The sequence below is a fragment of the Ranitomeya variabilis genome, chromosome 2 (genome assembly GCF_051348905.1).
Source record: "Ranitomeya variabilis isolate aRanVar5 chromosome 2, aRanVar5.hap1, whole genome shotgun sequence".
In the NCBI taxonomy this organism is placed as follows: Eukaryota; Metazoa; Chordata; class Amphibia; order Anura; family Dendrobatidae; genus Ranitomeya; species Ranitomeya variabilis.
In genome coordinates, this window is record NC_135233.1 from 690,203,066 (window position 1) to 690,224,520 (window position 21,455).

At 41.6% G+C, this 21,455-nt stretch overlaps 1 protein-coding gene across 3 annotated transcripts in view; it reads right to left on the reverse strand.

Moving 5' to 3' along the window:
• LAMA2 (laminin subunit alpha 2) overlaps nt 1-21,455 on the reverse strand; it is a 1,287,603-nt gene that overhangs the window by 347,444 nt on the left and 918,704 nt on the right. For all 3 annotated transcript variants that reach the window (XM_077289387.1, XM_077289386.1, XM_077289385.1), the window contains 2 exons: nt 19,314-19,456; nt 9,421-9,519 (listed from right to left, as the gene is read on the reverse strand). In XM_077289387.1, the coding sequence (XP_077145502.1) occupies nt 9,421-9,519; nt 19,314-19,456 (242 nt within the window). The remainder of the gene's footprint in view (nt 1-9,420; nt 9,520-19,313; nt 19,457-21,455) is intronic.

Genomic DNA, 21,455 nt, shown 5'->3' on the forward strand with positions numbered 1-21,455 from the left:
GTTAGGACATAAAACGCTCTGCGTGCAACCGGACTTGAAAACTTCCCCAATTAAATTTTACCATTGGATTGTTGGGTTGGTGGAAGAGTTGGCTTGTTGCAGCTTCTTCAACCCAAAGATAGGTTTTTCTACTGCGCTCATATTAATTTTTTATTTCTTTTTCGAGGACTACACACCATTGTTCAAGCATGGACTTGAATTGTTGCACGATTGTTGCATATTGTTTTATCTCTCTCTCTTTTCAGGTTCCATATCAACGTTAGATACAGCAATGACTCATCACGTCATACAGAGACATTGTGAAATCTGAAGATTTCAGATGGGGAGTGTTGTGCCCCATGAATGGGAGAAACTTGTTGTTTATATTCTGTGATATGCATTTACTTCTGCTGTTGCTATGCAGAAGCTCGGCAACCTGAAGTTTGTCCCTTTGTCTCTCCTATAGTTGATTATGTTAGCCCATGCTCCTCCCTTCTTCTTCATTATCAGTTTGCTGTAGCCATCTTTGGATGCATATGTATACTTCTCTGTTTGCAATTACTCTTTCCACTGGCTGCATTGTACTAAATACAAGATTTCAGAGAACATCAACTCTGTTTCTACTGCACTCTTATTACAAGTAACTGCTAGCTGAGTTGCACTGTCTGAGGAAGCCTGGCATGTGAGTGCAACAATCATACAGTTAGCTAAGGGATTGATGGCTAAGGATTTAGAGACTCATAATGCCTTGAAGAGTCAGAATACTAACATTCCAAAGATAAAGGCCAAAAGTGTGTTCTTTTTGCCTGCATCTGGCTGGTATATGTCTGCATACCATTTGCTTTACAGTACAGGAAAACACACTGCGCTTTCCTATACAGAGGTCTATTGAATAAAATGTATACACAGAGGGTTTTTTTACACTTATTTAGTATGTACCTAGCCCTTAGGATAAATCTTGATAAACTTAAAAGACCAACCATGAATTAAAGTGGCATGTAATCCTATATTTTAAGTTGTTGTTTTAATTGTATGTGGCAGCAGAAAAAAAACAGCTAAAGTGTCACAGCATTTTGAGGAAATCATAGATATTTCTGTAAAAAGTGTATGGGGGGATGTGAAGCAGGTTTCTTTTGATATCACTCCAGTGTCATGCATAACTGATTTAGGACCCCCACTACTATTAGTGGGTACATTCACAAAATGTATTTGCTGCAGAATTTCTACAATGGAAATCCCACAGTAAATTAACAGCGGAAATATCCATACAAACATGGTCCAGATATTGTGCATTTACTACTACGCAATGATGCACCTTCACCACTGATCCGATCATTTGTATTGCAAAGGATGAAAACGATGGTGAATATCCGAAGCATAAATTGATACATTGTTCATGTAAAATCCGCAGCGCCGGTCAATTCTCACCCTGAAATCAGCATATGGATGAGATGTCATAAAATCTCATCCACTGTGCCGATGCTATAAAACATTGGTTTAGAGGCTAATAAACATCAGGGGACATTTATCATTGAGTTTGCACCAAAATGTGAGTGCCAGCTCTTTCTATAATATTAATAAGTGTACTAACTTATATCATACCTTGATATTAGCATATTTACCACACAAATGGGGGTATCGTATTTATTTCTATGTGGCTACATAGTGGGCCCCAGGAATAATTTGTTTGGTGGGCCTAAAGCACTCCAGTCCGACACGGAGTGTAAGCAGCAAGTAGTGGTATTATATTACATTCACAATTGAATTTACTTTTGATATGTATTTTGAGGAGTAAAATAATTTGTAAACTGCATCCAGGCTGTTGCCATAGTAATAAGCCGCATCTTTACGTGTAGCATACAGCTATTTTTATGAGTTAACAGGCAATACTGCCTTTTGCTGTGATACAGAATTGCAAACATGGTGACAGGAGCAAATAATACAGATGTCTATCATTAATCCATTTTAAAAGGACATTCTCCCCGTTCTCCTCCTCACTTCTGACTTCTGCTGTAGTTATGATTTCATACAAACTGTAATGACTGCTTTTCCAGAATGGCTAATGGTTCTAGCTAACAATGCACTAAGCCCATGGGTTTTTTTTTATAAGGCCACTTTGACCTATTGAATCATCCATTAATTTAGTAAAATAATGGTTTTTGTGTTCCAGGTAACTCACCATTAGTTTTACTGTCCAAACTGACCTTTGAGGATCCTGCTTCAGAAGTTCACCTAATTAATAATATTAGCAGACTTTTTTTGGCTAATGTTAAAATATATTATCTAAATATCATTTCTACGAGATTTATTGCCAGGAGCTTTTTATGACTCACATATAGAAGATGCAGCATCGATGGCAGCTTCTGTTTGTATATTACATTGGTTTTTGATCCGGTGACTTTTTACTTTTGTTTACTTATTCTATCTTGAGATTCTTCCTGATATTGAAAAGGATGTTCAGGAATAAGATGCCGGCAACAGGAAGTACATGGGTAATATAAGGCAACATGAAGTCAAACTTTAAAACTCAGGCTAGGTAAAAGTTAAAATTAATGTAAGACCTTCCAGATACAAGGAAAGTATTCACAAAGGTCTGTCAATCTGGAGAGCTCTTCTGCCAAGTCAAAACTCTGGAGAGCTGCTCAAGCTGTCCATGTGCCTATAGAACTGACATGAAGGAAAGATGGTAATTTATCTCTCACTCCACATGGATATGATGGATTGATTCTTGAACATTTGGATCTGGGTACACAGGTAAACATATCAGATTTGCATCTGATTATCTATTATACTTTGCTGTTGAAACTAACGTTGTCTTTTTTCATATTACAATGCTTCATACTAGTTTACGGGTTTTGGTAAATATTACCGGGGTTTACACATGGTTTTCAGTCGATGACTGGTTACCACTTTCCAATGAGCAACAGGATAGTGATAGACAGTGAGCACTTTAATCTTTGCCAATGGGTCCACATACCGGTCTGTGGTATCCCCCTGATGTCTATGTCCATGTCTCCCCGGGAAGTCATCATTCACACAAGCTAGGAAAACGCTACATGATTTTGTAATAATATTGGTTACACATGGAAAACTAGAACATTTGAGAAACCCATAGAAATGCACCCAAGATACCAGTTTACTGGACCTCTTTAAAGTGTAGTCACACTTTCACAAAATTGTTGACATTTCATGGTGATATAGAAAAAGGTTTGATAGGTGGTGGATCTATGTAATCTGATCGCTAAAATGAATTGGCGAACAATTTCAGAATTTTTCCGCCTTTAATGGAACCAATAATCTGTTCAATTCAAATGAAAAACAAACTGAAATCTTTTTGGGTAGAAAAAAAATAACTAAAATAATATATTGCATAAGTATACTCAATTTTAAATTAATGCTTTGTTGAAATACGCTTTGAATTTGTGACACTTTCAGTAGTTGTTAGGGTAGGAGTCGATCAGCATAGCATACCTAGAATTGGCAATCTTTACCTACTTTTTCCTGCAGTGGCTCTCCAATCTGTCAGATAGCGATTACATATCTTGTGTACAGCCCTTTTCAGATCACCTATCTTTTCAATTGGATTCAGGTCTGGGCTCTGACTGGGCCATTTCAAAACTTTGAACTTTTTCTGGCAAAGTAATTATTTTGTTGATTTGAAGTTTTGCTTATGATCGTTGTTGGATAAGAGATTAAATTTCCCTTCATCTTCAGCTTTCTAGCAGATGTCTGAAGGGTTGGATGTAAAATTGACTGATATTTGAAATAAAGGCTAAGTTCCTGCTGTGGAAAATCAGACTCAAAGCATAAATGCTGCTTCCACTATACTGCAATGTGAGTATGGTGATGCACAGTGTTTGCTTTACACCAAACAAATGTTTTGGAATTATGAATAAAATGTTCATCCTTATCCTTTTCAAATTATAATAAGTTTTCCCACATGATTTTGGCAGACTTGATTTAGATTATGGCAAAACGTAGCCAAGCTTGAATGTTTTCTTGAATATTTTTCTTTGTTAGAAAAGGTTTCCAAATTACAACCCTATCCCACAGGACAGACATATGAAAAATATGGGAGAATATTGTCACATTCTATACACAACCATCACCTGCAGCTCCACTAATGTTCCTGTAGGCATCTTGGCAGCCTCACCAGACTAATTTTCCACTTGTCTTTTCATCACTTTTTGAAGGACATCCAGCACTAGATAATGTTATTGTTGTTTCAAATTAAAAACACTTATTGAGGACAAGCTTCACAGTGCTTTGGACATTTTTGGAAACTATTCTCCTGACTGATAACTTTCAACAATAAGATCACTTTACTGTGTTGTAACCTATTTATAGACTATGTATGTTGCAGTAAAATGCAACTAAGAAAATCCTACTAGAAAAGCTACATTTTATATGGAGTTAATCAAAATCACTTTAATGATGACAGCTGTACTGACTACTATTTAAAGGGAATCTGTATGATATAATATGCGGGATATGAATGTGAATGATATGGGGTTAATCTGCAGGTTAATAGCATTATTAGCCTGCCTGGCACCCGCACTTAGCCGAATGCTGCGGGGAGAAAATTAACGTAATACCCTCCAGCAGCGTTCGTGTCTGAGTTACAGGGGAGGTGTTGGCATGAGTTCAGTCACTATGTCTGAGTATACAGAGCGTTGGCTGTAACCGCACCACCGGCCCTGACTGCAATGGGGTGGCTATCAGTCAGAGCCGGGGGTGCAGTTACAGCCGCCGCCGTATAATAGAGCAGTGACTCAACCGACGACACCCCCATAGCTGAAACTCAGCCAAATGCTGCAGGGAGAAAATGAATTGTATTCCCCTGGCGAAGTGCAGGAGCCGACAAGGTTAAAAACGCTATTAACCTGCAGATTAACCCCATATCTGCAGGCTAGTAGCATTTTTTTATTGTGATAGGTTCTATTTAACATGAGTTTATATGTGATTGGATAATTCTAAATCTTAACACAACCAAATCCCCAATTATAAGAGGATGTTCACAAACACATTATTTCAGTTTTATTACTTTTATTTCTCCGTCAAAAAAATTTGGTTCTCAATGGATTATTACAGATCATGGGTGACATTAAAGGTGGAAAAAGTTCTGAAATTATTCTTCTTGATTTTTTTTTTGTTTACATGACAATACAGTTGTCATAGGCATTTTACAGAGGTGTGTAGACTTTTTGTATTCAATGTATCTCTGGAAAGTAAAACTTTCTGACATGTCTCAATGACTTTAAACCCTTTTGTTAAGTTCATTTAAACTGTAAAAGTGCATAACTTTTAAATATATATATACTAGCTGAAGAGCCCAGCGTTGCCTGGGCATCTACTATATAATTGTCTAAGGGTCACTTCCGTCTTTCTGTCCTTCTGTCTATCTTTCTGTCACGGATATTCTTTGGTCACGGCCTCTGTCTGTCATGGAATCCAAGTCGCTGATTGGTCTCGCCAGCTGCCTGTCATGGCTGCCGCGACTAATCAGCGACGGCCACAGTCTAAATAGTCCCTCTCTACTCCCCTGCAGTCAGTGCCTGGTGCCCGCTTCATACTCCCCTCCAGTCACTGCTCTCACGGGGTTAATGCCGGTGGTAACGGACCGCATTATGCAGCGGGTAACTCACTCCGTTACCGCCGCTATTAACCCTGTGTGACCAAGTTTTTACTATTGATGCTGCCTATGCAGCATCAATAGTAAAAACATCTAATGTTAAAAATAATAAAAAAAATAAAAAATCATATACTCACCTTTCCCGCTCCTCGTGACACTCCGGTGACCGGTCCATGCAAGCGGCAGGTTCCGGTGGCAAGGATGGTCTGCGAGAAGGACCTGCCATGAAATCACGGTCATGTGACCGCGACGTCATCACAGGTCCTGCGCGAGAAGGACCTGCCGTGACGTCATGGTCATGTGACCGCGACACGGTCATGTGACCACGACGTCATCACAGGTCCTGCGTGCCTGCGCGAGAAGTAGGCGACAGGACTACAAGGGGCCCTGTAAGGTGAGTATATGTTTATTTTTTATTTTTTAACCTGTGACATACATGACTGGGCAATACACTACGTAGCTGGGCAATATACTACGTGACTGGCCAACATACTACGTAGCTGGGCAATATACTACGTGGCTCTGTGCTGTATACTACGTCGCTGTGCAATATACTACGTGGCTCTGTGCTTTATACTACATCACTGGGCAATATACTACGTAACTGGGCAATATACTACGTAACTGGGCAATATACTACGTGGCTGGGCAATATACTACGTCACTGGGCAATATACTATGTAACTGGGCAATATTCTATGTGGCTCTGTGCTGTATACCACGTTGCTGTTCAATATACTACATGGTTGGGCAATATACTAAGTGGCTGGGCAATATACTACGTAGCTGGGCAATATACTATGTGACTGGCCAATATGCTACGTGGCTGGGCAATATACTACGTAGCTCTGTGCTGTATACTACGTCACTGTGCAATATACTACATGGCTCTGTGCTGCATACTACATCACTAGGCAATACACTACATTACTGGGCAATATACTACGTCACTGGGCAATATACTACGTCAATGGGCAATATACTACGTCACTGGGCAATATACTACGTCACTGGGCAATATACTACGTCACTGGGCAATATACTATGTGGGCTGTGCAATATACTATGTGGACATGCATATTCTAGAATACCTGATATGTTAGAATCGGGCCACCATCTAGTAGTAAATATCTGTGGTTAGTTATAGCACCTCACTTCTCTTATTTTCCCATCACCCCTCTCATTTAGCACCTCACTTCTCTCATTCTCTCCCTCACACCTCTTTTTTTCTCCCTCACTCCTTTTATTTCCCCCCTCACTCCTCTCATTCCCCCCTCACTCCTCTCATTCCCCCCTAACACTTGTCATTTTGACCTCACATCTGTCATTTTCTGATCACTCCACTATTTTCCCTTACTCCTCTCATTTTGCATTCACACTTTTTCATTTTCACCTCACACCTCTCATTTTCACCTCACACCTCTCATTTTCCCCTCAGTATATACATGTTTGTCATCTCCCTTATATATAATATACACCTGTATGTCATCTCCTGTATATAGTATATACCTGTACGCCATCTCCTCTGTACATAGAAAATACCCGTGTATCATCTCCTCCTGTATATAGTATATACCAGTATGTCATCTCCTCCTGAATATTGTATATACCTATGTGTCATCTCCTCCTGTATATAGTATATACCTGTATGTCATATCCTCCTATATATAGCATATACCTGTATGTCATCTCCTGTATATAGAATATACCTGTATGTCATCTCCTCCTGTATATACATATGTGTCATCTCCTCTTTTATATAGTATATACCTGTATGTCATCTCCTCCTGTATATAGTATATACCTGTGTGTCATCAGATCATGAGTAAGACTTCATAGTTGAAAGGCGTTGATCCTCCTCACTGGTGTGCCAGGTGTTTGCTATGTAAAGATTTTTCTTTTTGAAGAACTATTTATCGGTTTAGTTGTCTAATAAAGTCTCACAAAGTCTGAACTGCCTCCACCTCCAGCTGGATAATTTCTCTTTTTGTCTTCATTTGCTGTGGGTGCTCACCCCAAACCGTGCTGGGCGTTGGCAGGTCTGGGGATTTCGTCTAAGACCGGTAAGCTGACTACATTCCTTTTTTCTTGTATGTCATCTCCTCCTGTATATAGTATATACCTGTATGTCATCTCCTCCTATATATAGTATATACCTGTATGTCATCTCCTCCTGTATATAGTATATAACTGTAGGCCATCTCCTCCTGTATATAGTATATACCTGTAAGTCATCTTCCCTGTATATAGTGTGCACCTCTATGTCATCTCCTCCTGTATTAGACCTCGTTCACATGTTATTTGGTCAGTATTTTTACCTCAGTATTTGTAAGCTAAATTGGCAGCCTGATAAATCCCCAGCCAACAGGAAGCCTTCCCCCTGGCAGTATATATTAGCTCACACATACACATAATAGTCAGGTCATGTGACTGACAGCTGCCGTATTTCCTATATGGTACATTTGTTGCTCTTGTAGTTTGTCTGCTTATTAATCAGATTTTTATTTTTGAAGGATAATACCAGACTTCTGTGTATTTTAGGGCGAGTTTCATGTGTCAAGTTGTGTGTGTTGAGTTGCGTGTGGCAACATGCATGTAGCGACTTTTGTGAGATGAGTTGCATGTGACAGGTTAGTGTAGCAAGTTGTGTGCAGCAAGTTTTGTGCATGGCAAGTTTTGAGCATGGCGAGTTTTATGTATGGTGCGTTTTGAGTAGGTGCAAGTTTTGTGTGAGGCAACTTTTGTATGTGTTGCAACATTTGTGCATGTGGCAATTTTTCCGCGTGTGAAAGTTTTGCGTGTGGCGAGTTTTCCATGAGGTGAGTTTTGCACATGTGGCGAGTTTTGCATGAGCCTAGTTTTCCATGTGGCGAGTTTTGCGCGTGGCGAGTTTTGAGTGGCGACTTTTGTGTTTCGACTTTTATGTGGCGAGGTTGGTGTATGTGTGGTGAAATGTGGGCTGAGGGTGGTATATGTGTTCAAGCACGTGGTAGTGTGTGGCGCATTTTGTGTGTGTGTTCATATCCCCGTGTGTGGTGAGTATCCCATGTCGGGGCTCCACCTTAGCAACTGTACGATATATACTCTTTGGCGCCATCACTCTCATTCTTTAAGTCCCGCTTGTTCACATCTGGCAGCTGTCAATTTGCCTCCAACGCTTTTCCATTCACTTTTTCCCCATTACTGTATGTAGATGGGGCAAAATTGTTTGGTGAATTGGAACACGTGGGGTTAAAATTTCGCCTCACAACATAGCCTATGACGCTCTCGGGGTCCAGACGTGTGACTGTGCAAAATGTTGTGGCTGTAGCTGCGATGCTGCAGATGCCAATCCCGGACATACACACACATACACACACATACACACACACACACTCAGCTTTATATATTAGATATATATCATATTTAATAATGCTGTTTATCTTTACTTCTATTTTCTGCATTGTTTTTTCCAGCAACATTTTGATTAACAGGTTGTTCCATGTTATAGAGCGAAAATTATAGTTGATGGAATATAATAGTGTTATGCTATAAGTGTAAGGTGGATAAAAGAAGTTGTAAAGAAGAGAGTGAAAGATTTGAAAATGGATGACAAGTGAATCGATGTGCACACATTTCCAATCGGTATACTTTGCTCATAATGTAAAGCAAGTAGAATCATAAAAACAAGCACTGCATGCAGAATAGGAAAAATGTTACGAGATAGTAGATTTTTTTCAAGGCTTTACATACGTAAATCACAGAATGTGTGCTGTCATTGCATGTAGCATGAACTCTCAATTGCTTAACGGTATTTTCTGTATTCTTACCCTGTTCAGTAGCTCATCTATCTCAATGACAAGAGTATCGTGGTTGTTTTGTGCCAGCTGGAGCAGTCTTTCAGGAGCTCGTTGAGGTGACAGTAAATGCTGAAAAGTTATTAAGACACATTTCAGTACTGCAGGCATTTACAACTGTGTGCACACAGAGCATCTTTATTCCAGCACAATTCATCAATTCCACAATGTTATGACAGTCCTGCTATATGTTGGTAATAAATGTTTATTCACTTGCAATGAAATGCATAGAGTGGTTTCAACATACATTTAGACATTTTGCAATTATCATTAGTCATGTAAATCACAGCAGCTCAAACACACGGGCTTCTTGGTTGGCTTGTTCAAAATCAGCTGCTGTTTCTCAAACAAGAAGACCTACTAGTAGTGATTAGCGAACGTGCTCGGATAAGATGTTATCTGAGCTTAGGTGCTAGCAGAATGTCTTCGGTGTGCTCAAAAAATATGTTTGAGTCCCTGCGTAGTAGTTCTACAGCTGCAACACATGCATGGATGGCCTATTTGTTAGGCAATCCCTGAATTTGTGGTAGCTGTCGAACACCCTAGAAACATGCCGGTGCGGGAAACCAATATATTTTTCAATCATGCGGAAGACACTCAGCACATGAGAATACTCTAATTACACCTTATCTCAGCACGTTCGCTCATCACTAATTACTAGCAGTCTGTTACCTTTAGATCAAAAGACTTTAATCCTTTCCTTCCACCATCATAAAAATATAACAATTTTATAGCTGTACCAGTAATAAAAAACTAGCGGAGAGAAGGGAATAAATGGGACACAAAATGCAATGTTTGCAGTGGCATCTAAACAATATACAAAGATGCGGTGTTCTGCTAAATACATAATGCTTAGGAGCAGATGACAGCCATGTGGGACCCCCTCAGAATCTGTTATATATGGAACACCCACAAAATCATATATATATAACCCATCACAGAGAAAGGTCATAAATGTCTAAATCAAGAATAAACCCTTTAAAATAATGACAGCAGAATAATATTGTATCATAGATACTAAAAATATGTTGGTACATAATATAGACAAATGACAAAAGTAAATGTTTGCAAGTATGGGTAGCTGATAAAATTTAAGCTGTCACTAAGCAAATCTCCTCCTTACTTATTATTTTGCTGTGGTCATGGGGTGCATTCCATGAGACACTGCCTTCCTGGTGAGGGCTTCTTTAATCATTTTTGTCAAGTGTAGATACATTTTTAATATATCAAAACTTTTTTGAAACGAGATTTGCACATTTCATTAACTCTTCTATGATAAATAGCTTTTGACAATCATTTATCCTCCCGGTGTCATCTATGCTTTTAAAATCCATTTATATAGGAAGGAAACTGACCTAGTGTGATAAATTGTTTCACCCAGGGGACAAGTGCCTTAATGCCAGATTGTAATCTTGATTGCACATGCAGCTTCATGTCATTAATACTCATACTTGGCTCAGTAGCTGTGCAGATATTTGTTGTGGTTCAGCTGAGCACAAGTTACTGCTGTCAGCAAGATATTATGCCAAGGAGAAGTAGTCATAATCATTGGAACCAGGAATCAGTCGGACTCTGCCGAATCAATGGGCTGTTATCAGCTTAATGATATAGCGGAAATTAGCAAACTGTAGAAATGTGTAAGGTGTTGATTTACTTTTCATTAAAACTTGTAGAAAGCGATTTAAAAAGTGCATATATGATATTAAACATAAATGCAAGGAGAATACATTTTATTTAGTTATTTTCTATATATGTTATAATGTATACCTATTAAATAGTGGTTTGAGCAGTAGGATTTATTGTGTGCATGTTGTAGCTGGGCTAAGTGCGTGCTGTATCTCTTGTAGCTGGGCTAAGTGCATGCTGTGTCTGTTGTAGCTGGGCTAAGTGCGTGCTGTGTCTGTTGTAGCTGTGCTAAGTGCATGCTGTGTCTGTTGTAGCTGGGCTAAGTGCGTGCTGTGTCTGTTGTAGCTGAGCTAAGTGCATGCTGTGTCTGTTGTAGCTGGGCTAAGTGCATGCTGTGTCTCTTGTAGCTGGGGATAAGTGCATGCTGTGTTTGTTGTAGCTGGGCTCAGTGCATGCTGTGTCTGTTGTAGCTGGGCTAAGTGCGTGCTGTGTCTGTTGTAGCTGAGCTAAGTGCATGCTGTGTCTGTTGTAGCTGGGCTAAGTGTGTGCTGTGTCTGTTGTAGCTAGGCTAAGTGCATGCTGTGTCTGTTGTAGCTGGGCTAAGTGCATGCTGTGTCTCTTGTAGCTGGGGATAAGTGCATGCTGTGTCTGTTGTAGCTGGGCTCAGTGCATGCTGTGTCTGTTGTAGCTGAGGATAAGTGTGTGCTGTGTCTATACTACCTGGGCTAAGTGTGTGCTGTGTCTCTTGTATCTGAGCTAAGTATCTGCTGTGTCTGTTGTAGCTGGGCTCTGTGCGTGCTGTGTCTGTTGTAGCTGGACTAAGTGCGTGCTGTGTCTGTTGTTGCTGGGCTCAGTGCGTGCTGTGTCTGTTGTAGCTAGGCTAAGTGCGTGTTGTGTCTGTTGTAGCTAGGCTAAGTGCATGCTGTGTCTGTTGTAGCTGGGGATAAGTGTGTGCTGTGTCTATATTACCTGGGCTAAGTGCATGCTCTGTCTCTTGTATCTGAGCTAAGTTTCTGCTGGGTCTGTTGTAGTTGGGCTCTGTGTGTGCTGTGTCTGTTGTAGCTAGGCTAAGTGCGTGCTGTGTCTGTTGTAGCTAGGCTAAGTGTATGCTGTGTCTGTTGTATCTGGGGATAATGTGTGCGGTGTCTATATTAGCTGGGCTAAGTGCATGCTGTGTTTGTTATAGCTGGGCTCAGTGCGTGCTGTGTCTGTTGTAGCTGGGCTAAGTGCATACTGTGTCTGTTGTAGCTGGGCTAAGTGCATGCTGTGTCTGTTGTAGCTGGGCTAAGTGCCTGCTGTGTCTGTTGTAGCTGGGCTAAGTGCCTGGTGTGTCTTTTGTAGCTAGGCTAAGTGTGTGCTGTGTCTGTTGTAGCTGTGTTAAGTGCATGTTGTGTCTGTTGTAGCTGGGCTTAATGTGTGCTGTGTCTGTTGCAGCTGGGCTAAGTGCATTGTGTGTCTATTGCAGCTGGGCTAAGTGCATGCTTTGTCTCTTGTAGCTGAGCTAAGTTTCTGCTGTGTCTGTTGTAGCTGGGCTCAGTGTGTGCTGTGTCTGTTGTAGCTGAGCTAAGTGCAGGCTATGTCTGTTGTAGCTGGACTCAGTGTGTGCCATGTCTGTTGTAGCTGGGCTAAGTTTGTGCTGTGTCTGTTGTAGCTGGGCTCAGTGCATGCTGTATCTGTTGTAGCTGGGCTCAGTGCACTCTGTGTCTGTTGTAACTGGGCTAAGTGAGTGCTGCCTCTGTTGGAGCTGGGCCCAGTGCGTGCTGTGTCTATTGTAGCTGGGCTCAGTGCATACTGTGTGTGTGTTGTAGCTGGGCTAATTTTGTGCTGTGTCTGTTGTAGCTGGGCTAAGTGCGTGCTGTGTCTGTTGTAGCTGAGCTCAGTGTGTGCGATGTCTGTTGTAGCTGGGCTAAGTTTGTGCTGTGTCTGTTGTAGCTGGGCTCAGTGCATGCTGTATCTGTTGCAGCCGGGCTCAGTGCATGCTGTGTCTGTTGTAACTGGGCTAAGTGAGTGCTGCCTCTGTTGGAGCTGGGCCCAGTGTGTGCTGTGTCTCTTGTAGCTGGGGATAAGTGCATGCTGTGTCTGTTGTAGCTGGGCTCAGTGCATGCTGTGTCTGTTGTAGCTGAGGATAAGTGTGTGCTGTGTCTATACTACCTGGGCTAAGTGTGTGCTGTGTCTCTTGTATCTGAGCTAAGTATCTGCTGTGTCTGTTGTAGCTGGGCTCTGTGCGTGCTGTGTCTGTTGTAGCTGGACTAAGTGCGTGCTGTGTCTGTTGTTGCTGGGCTCAGTGCGTGCTGTGTCTGTTGTAGCTAGGCTAAGTGCGTGTTGTGTCTGTTGTAGCTAGGCTAAGTGCATGCTGTGTCTGTTGTAGCTGGGGATAAGTGTGTGCTGTGTCTATATTACCTGGGCTAAGTGCATGCTCTGTCTCTTGTATCTGAGCTAAGTTTCTGCTGTGTCTGTTGTAGTTGGGCTCTGTGTGTGCTGTGTCTGTTGTAGCTAGGCTAAGTGCGTGCTGTGTCTGTTGTAGCTAGGCTAAGTGTATGCTGTGTCTGTTGTATCTGGGGATAATGTGTGCGGTGTCTATATTAGCTGGGCTAAGTGCATGCTGTGTTTGTTATAGCTGGGCTCAGTGCGTGCTGTGTCTGTTGTAGCTGGGCTAAGTGCATACTGTGTCTGTTGTAGCTGGGCTAAGTGCATGCTGTGTCTGTTGTAGCTGGGCTAAGTGCCTGCTGTGTCTGTTGTAGCTGGGCTAAGTGCCTGGTGTGTCTTTTGTAGCTAGGCTAAGTGTGTGCTGTGTCTGTTGTAGCTGTGTTAAGTGCATGTTGTGTCTGTTGTAGCTGGGCTTAATGCGTGCTGTGTCTGTTGCAGCTGGGCTAAGTGCATTGTGTGTCTATTGCAGCTGGGCTAAGTGCATGCTTTGTCTCTTGTAGCTGAGCTAAGTTTCTGCTGTGTCTGTTGTAGCTGGGCTCAGTGTGTGCTGTGTCTGTTGTAGCTGAGCTAAGTGCAGGCTATGTCTGTTGTAGCTGGACTCAGTGTGTGCCATGTCTGTTGTAGCTGGGCTAAGTTTGTGCTGTGTCTGTTGTAGCTGGGCTCAGTGCATGCTGTATCTGTTGTAGCTGGGCTCAGTGCACTCTGTGTCTGTTGTAACTGGGCTAAGTGAGTGCTGCCTCTGTTGGAGCTGGGCCCAGTGCGTGCTGTGTCTATTGTAGCTGGGCTCAGTGCATACTGTGTGTGTGTTGTAGCTGGGCTAATTTTGTGCTGTGTCTGTTGTAGCTGGGCTAAGTGCGTGCTGTGTCTGTTGTAGCTGAGCTCAGTGTGTGCGATGTCTGTTGTAGCTGGGCTAAGTTTGTGCTGTGTCTGTTGTAGCTGGGCTCAGTGCATGCTGTATCTGTTGCAGCCGGGCTCAGTGCATGCTGTGTCTGTTGTAACTGGGCTAAGTGAGTGCTGCCTCTGTTGGAGCTGGGCCCAGTGTGTGCTGTGTCTCTTGTAGCTGGGGATAAGTGCATGCTGTGTCTGTTGTAGCTGGGCTCAGTGCATGCTGTGTCTGTTGTAGCTGAGGATAAGTGTGTGCTGTGTCTATACTACCTGGGCTAAGTGTGTGCTGTGTCTCTTGTATCTGAGCTAAGTATCTGCTGTGTCTGTTGTAGCTGGGCTCTGTGCGTGCTGTGTCTGTTGTAGCTGGACTAAGTGCGTGCTGTGTCTGTTGTTGCTGGGCTCAGTGCGTGCTGTGTCTGTTGTAGCTAGGCTAAGTGCGTGTTGTGTCTGTTGTAGCTAGGCTAAGTGCATGCTGTGTCTGTTGTAGCTGGGGATAAGTGTGTGCTGTGTCTATATTACCTGGGCTAAGTGCATGCTCTGTCTCTTGTATCTGAGCTAAGTTTCTGCTGGGTCTGTTGTAGTTGGGCTCTGTGTGTGCTGTGTCTGTTGTAGCTAGGCTAAGTGCGTGCTGTGTCTGTTGTAGCTAGGCTAAGTGTATGCTGTGTCTGTTGTATCTGGGGATAATGTGTGCGGTGTCTATATTAGCTGGGCTAAGTGCATGCTGTGTTTGTTATAGCTGGGCTCAGTGCGTGCTGTGTCTGTTGTAGCTGGGCTAAGTGCATACTGTGTCTGTTGTAGCTGGGCTAAGTGCATGCTGTGTCTGTTGTAGCTGGGCTAAGTGCCTGCTGTGTCTGTTGTAGCTGGGCTAAGTGCCTGGTGTGTCTTTTGTAGCTAGGCTAAGTGTGTGCTGTGTCTGTTATAGCTGTGTTAAGTGCATGTTGTGTCTGTTGTAGCTGGGCTTAATGCGTGCTGTGTCTGTTGCAGCTGGGCTAAGTGCATTGTGTGTCTATTGCAGCTGGGCTAAGTGCATGCTTTGTCTCTTGTAGCTGAGCTAAGTTTCTGCTGTGTCTGTTGTAGCTGGGCTCAGTGTGTGCTGTGTCTGTTGTAGCTGAGCTAAGTGCAGGCTATGTCTGTTGTAGCTGGACTCAGTGTGTGCCATGTCTGTTGTAGCTGGGCTAAGTTTGTGCTGTGTCTGTTGTAGCTGGGCTCAGTGCATGCTGTATCTGTTGTAGCTGGGCTCAGTGCACTCTGTGTCTGTTGTAACTGGGCTAAGTGAGTGCTGCCTCTGTTGGAGCTGGGCCCAGTGCGTGCTGTGTCTATTGTAGCTGGGCTCAGTGCATACTGTGTGTGTGTTGTAGCTGGGCTAATTTTGTGCTGTGTCTGTTGTAGCTGGGCTAAGTGCGTGCTGTGTCTGTTGTAGCTGAGCTCAGTGTGTGCGATGTCTGTTGTAGGTGGGCTAAGTTTGTGCTGTGTCTGTTGTAGCTGGGCTCAGTGCATGCTGTATCTGTTGCAGCCGGGCTCAGTGCATGCTGTGTCTGTTGTAACTGGGCTAAGTGAGTGCTGCCTCTGTTGGAGCTGGGCCCAGTGTGTGCTGTGTCTATTGTAGCTGGGCTTAGTGCATACTGTGTGTGTGTTGTAACTGGGCTAATTTTGTGCTGTGTCTGTTGTAGCTGGGCTAAGTGCGTGCTGTGTCTGTTGTAGCTCGGCTCAGTGAGCTCTGTGTCTGTTGTAGCTGGGCTAAGTGTGTGCTGTGTCTGTTGTACCTGGGCTCAGTGCATGCTGTGTCTGTTGTAGCTAGGCTAAGTGCGTACTGTTAAGCATAATACCCAAGCCCATAGTCCCAAAAGGGGATTAGGCAAACACTTCATACATAACTACAACATAACTGACCCCTAGCAATAAAGACTATGGTCAGTGAAAGTGCTACAATTGTAAAATCACTATAAATCTTTATTTCAGGTAAAAAATATGATACATATAACCACAAACAACATAGAACAAGGTGCCTACAACAAGACTACACATACATGGGGTCAACAGGAGCTTTGGTACACTGGTGATAATAATTACAAAAAAAGTAAGAAATCCTGGCCGGAAAACCCTTAAAGACAGTAAATTGCACAATAAATACTATGTGGACAAGCAATAATAAGAAAATGTTCCACCACGGCATGTTGTGAATAGGCACATATGATTGAATGTAATCCCTAACAACTCTAATGAGCCCAACATGCCACCCTCATTGCTTTGTCTGTTGTAGCTGGGCTAAGTGCATGCTGTGTCTATTGCAGCTGGGCTAAGTGCGTTCTGTGTCTATTGTAGCTGGGCTAAGTGCGTGCTGTGTCAGTTGGAGCTAGGCTAAGTGCATGCTGTGTCTTTTGTAGCTTTGTTACGTGTGTGTTGTGTCTGTTGCAGCTGGGCTAAGTGCGTGTTGTGTCTGTTGTAGCTGGGCTAAGTGCGCGCTGTGTCAGTTGTAGCTGGGCTAAGTACATGCTGTGTCTGTTGTAGCTGGGCTAAGTGCATGCTGTGTCTTTTGTAGCTGGGTTAAGTGTGTGTTGTGTCTGTTGCATCTGGGCTAAGTGCGTGTTGTGTCTATTATAGCTGGGCTAAGTGCATGCTGTGTCAGTTGTAGCTGGGCTAAGTGCATGCTGTGTTTGTTGTAGCTGGGCTAATTGCATGCTGTCTGTTGTAGCTGGGCTAAGTGCATGCTGTGTCTGTTGTAGATGGGCTAAGTGCGTTGCTGTGTCTGTTGTTGCTTAGCTAAGTGAATGTTTTGACTATTGTAGCTAATCTAAATGTATGTTGTGTCTGCTGTAGCATAGCTGAGAGTATGTTGTGTCTGCAGTAGCTAATCTAAAGGCAAATTTCAATACTGGAAAGTTTTCTCAGAATTTCTCAGAAAATCCATGTAGAGAGAGGAAAAAGAGAAATGACCTGACCATCAGAGCTTACACTTTACAGGCGAAAGAGAGAAAGGACCCCGCTAATTACAAGAGCCTATACTCTACAGGAGCATTTACCTAGTAAACCTGGAGATGGAAAAAGGGACTCTACTGTACAAACTGTGCTCTGGTGGGAACCGCAGATCTGTGGCAGCCCAGGTACTGACCACCACTGTCCAAGGTATGATAATCTGTAAGATGTCATAGCTGCAGGACATCATGGGGAGGTAGTTAAAATAGCGGAAAATTACATTAGCCAGTTATCTGAAGCAGCGCGGAAAATGGTGCAGGGCAATAGTTTTTTTTTTGCTAACTGAATCTTAAAATGATTGAATTTGCATGAAACTGCAAATTTCAGGACATTTGAGGAATTGATCTGCTTATCTCTAATACGATTTCCTTTATTGTTTGTGCAATGGATCCATTAAAACACTTTTTTGTGCAGTGACATGACAAGTACCTACATAACTAATCATATGCTAAATAATTGCAAGTCAAATTTATGTATGAGATAGCCAAGATGATTGTCTATAGAATGATGGTAGCCTTACGATCAAAGCAGTAGTGGATGGTGAAATATGGGGCCTGAAAGTCAAAAGTTCAAAACATTGTTACCGTTTTGCTCATTCGTGTAAATGTTTATTAATATATACTGTCTTAATTAAAAAGGACCTTTTACCAAATTGTTCATGTTGAATTGGATACACAATGTAATAGTGGCTGCAGAGTGGAATAAAAGATTTTTTTTTTATTTTGCCTTTCAGTTGTGGAGATATTAGTAATCATAGTATTTGACACCCAGTGAGTTAACTTTAGTTAAGTCCAAGTGGGTGCTATTAGATACTTTCACTGGGTGCTGTACTTCTTCCCCCTGTATGAGTTGCTATCTAATAACACCCAACTGAACTTAGCAAAAAGATATCTCATTAATTAAATGCCTAAATTTCTAATATCTCCACATTAAGGCAAAATATACATATGTAAAGCTCAACATGAAAACTTTGATGAAAGGTACTCTGTAAGGATGATCTATTCGGATTGATACCTTCTTCATTGTCACATGAGTCACCATGAAAATAGCCATTTTTTAGATCTGTGTTTGAAGATACCATTTGATGCCCTTAGAAGGTTCTATACATTTGAACAACTCCAAAGTCATTCGGAATAAGGCATGCAACTCTTCAGGGAGGAACCACATGGTGGCACACAGAGTGTCCACCAACTTGTACTGCTGACATCCTTTCCCCACGATACAGATACGTTTACATGGTATTATCATTATTTGACATGGCTCCATAAATAAAATGTATGGAACATGCCAATGTTTTTCTGACAAATGCTCTCAGAATCTCTAAATCTCGAATGCCTCGACTTTTGAGGACAGTTTTTAAAAATAATCCTATACTATTTTTTCTGCTAAAGAGTTTGAGATTATTTGTCAGTTTACCATTCCCTTTACACCATCAATCTTTGGTACATGAAATAATATTTATTCATCAAAATAACATGAAACCCGATTAATTATTTACAAGCAAAACTAAATATTTTTAAGCAATTGCAAATAACATAAATCACACTGCCTTTGTGATAGCTTTCCTACTGGGTCAAATAGATAATTTATGCTGCTTTTAACACATCTAAATGTCTTCAAAATCAACCACGTTAAATGTGCCTCCTCCAAAGCCCTGTTATCGCTCTTCTCGTTCACCATGGGAATCGGCCAACTAATCTTGAGCACTAAAAAAAGATGATAAATTTGCCGGCTATTTTCAAACATAAGGTAATTGAAAAATCCACAGCAGTACATTCATAATTCAGAATGGGGACGCGAATGAAAAATAAAAAGGAAATAAACTTCTTTTTGTTTATCTTGGCACAATACTATATTCTGATTACATACAGCAGCCAAAATAATGACAAAAATTATAATAGCTTTTAATCAGCCTCGTTGATTTGCATGTTTGAGCAAGAGACTAGCACATTTACCTTTAATTCCTGAGTCTCGTTTTCAATGCTGAACAACATTCTGTATGGCGGAGGCAGTGGGCCAGAAAGATTGACGCTCATGACCATCTGGTTTAGCTGATCCAAGTCATCAAGAAGGAGGCCTGTACATTCATCATCGCAAACTGTGAAGAGGGCCGCAAAGAATATTTATCCCTAATAAACACTGAAGGCAGATGTTCAACTTTCTGTAATAAGGTATTTAGAAGTCCAAAAAAACAGGCTGAGAATGTTTATGATGCTAATTCCATAATTAGCCCCTTTGCTTGTGGATGGAGAAGCAGTGGTGAAAACGTCATTTTTTACCATTCCTTATTAAATTTTGAAAGCATTTAATGTACACCCACAAGGAAAGGTTTTACCTGGAAAAGGACCACTAAACATTCTAATTTGACATATCACTCGTGTATTTACATAAATGATAAATTGAGCTCATGTAAAACTGTATAAATGCTGTGCCTAAACCAACAACCTCTATTTATCAAAATATTCGACTTGCTACAGGGAGGCTTGGTGGAAAAAAAATCCACTACTTTGATTTGAACATATAAATGCCTGGGATTTGCAATACTTAGAAGTCTATTAATGATTCATTTTACTCTAGACTGCAGAATCTTCATATCTAGAAATTATTTATAATGGCTTCTTTGTTGTTGTACATTTTCTGTAAGTAGAATTGTTTCTGTATTACTAAATCAAAGTACATAGAAATCAAGCTGTAGGGATAAGTATCAAACTGAGTAGTCTACTATTTGTATTTAAAGGGATCGTCCAGCCTTAAAGGGGTATTTCCATGTCAAAGATCCATTCCCAATATTTAGTAGGTGTAATACTAATAATATTATCGAATACCTCCAATAAGAAATTTGCTATGTGTCTTTCCTCATGTGCAGGCATTGCAGGGCCATAAGTCCATGGTTAGCTAGCTAGTTGGTTGTTGACCTAACCATGGATACCTAAGATCCTGCAATGCCTGCACATGAGGCACATGAATTTCTTATTGGAGGTATTTGATAATATTATTAGTATTACATCTACTACATCTTGGACATGGGAATACCCCTTTAAGCTACAAGTCTACAGTCATTTTATGTGACTGCAGATTTGTGAATCCTCATGTCACACACACTCCATGCTGTGAGGGTTCTCCGATGCCGAAAAAATGGGTGATCATGTGACTGCAAGTATGCAATTTGCATACATGTAGTCATGTGCCAACTAGATGTGCATGACCTTACTCTGTGCAAGTGTATTGAGCGAGGCTGGACCTGTCTAGTCAGAAAGTGTCCAGAAGTATGCAAATTTCATACTTGCTGTCACATGACCACCCGCTCCAGGTGCTGTCAACAGAGAATCCTGACAGCGCACAGTGTGTGCGATGTGAGGATTGAAAAGTCTACACTTACATATAATGACTATAGACTTCTAGCCTGAGGAAGGAAAACCCCTTTAAGGCCCGATAACTGCAACAGCAATTTACCTGAAGGATATGGTTTTTAAGGGTTGAGATAGAAAACATTAAGGGGATTGGGGACACTAATGGAAATGTAACAGAATAAGGTAAGGGTGCTTTCACAATGCGATTTGGCACCTATTAGTCCTGCCGGGGATTACATCTGAACTCCTAGCAAAACGGGATTTGGGCAAATGAAAAACAGGGCCATACTATAATGATGCCAACAGAGTGAACGTGTGCTCTGTCATGCATCACTTTCGTGAATGTATGCCTACACACCCAGTCTACTACGTGTAGGTGTTCATCTCCAGTAGGTGAACATACCCAAAAATGATGTTCACTCTGTCAGCACCATTATAGCCTAAGGCTCCGTCACTGCATACTCTTTGCATAAGCCCAGACAGAAACAATGAACGGGTGCCAAAACGCAGTGTGAAAGCACCCCAATGGAAGGGTAATACTAGCTCCTCTTAAACCGCCTTTATAACAAAAAAAGAAACTTTTTTTAAAACTGTTTAACAAAATTCCACGGCCTTATCCACATTTCAGTATTTTCCAGAATTCCTTTCATTTATAGAAATATTAATTTATAACCATGCCATTGCTTATTAATTCATGTCAAGCATCTTTGCTCATGGTGACAAATGAAATGTAATCTACTGGTTATA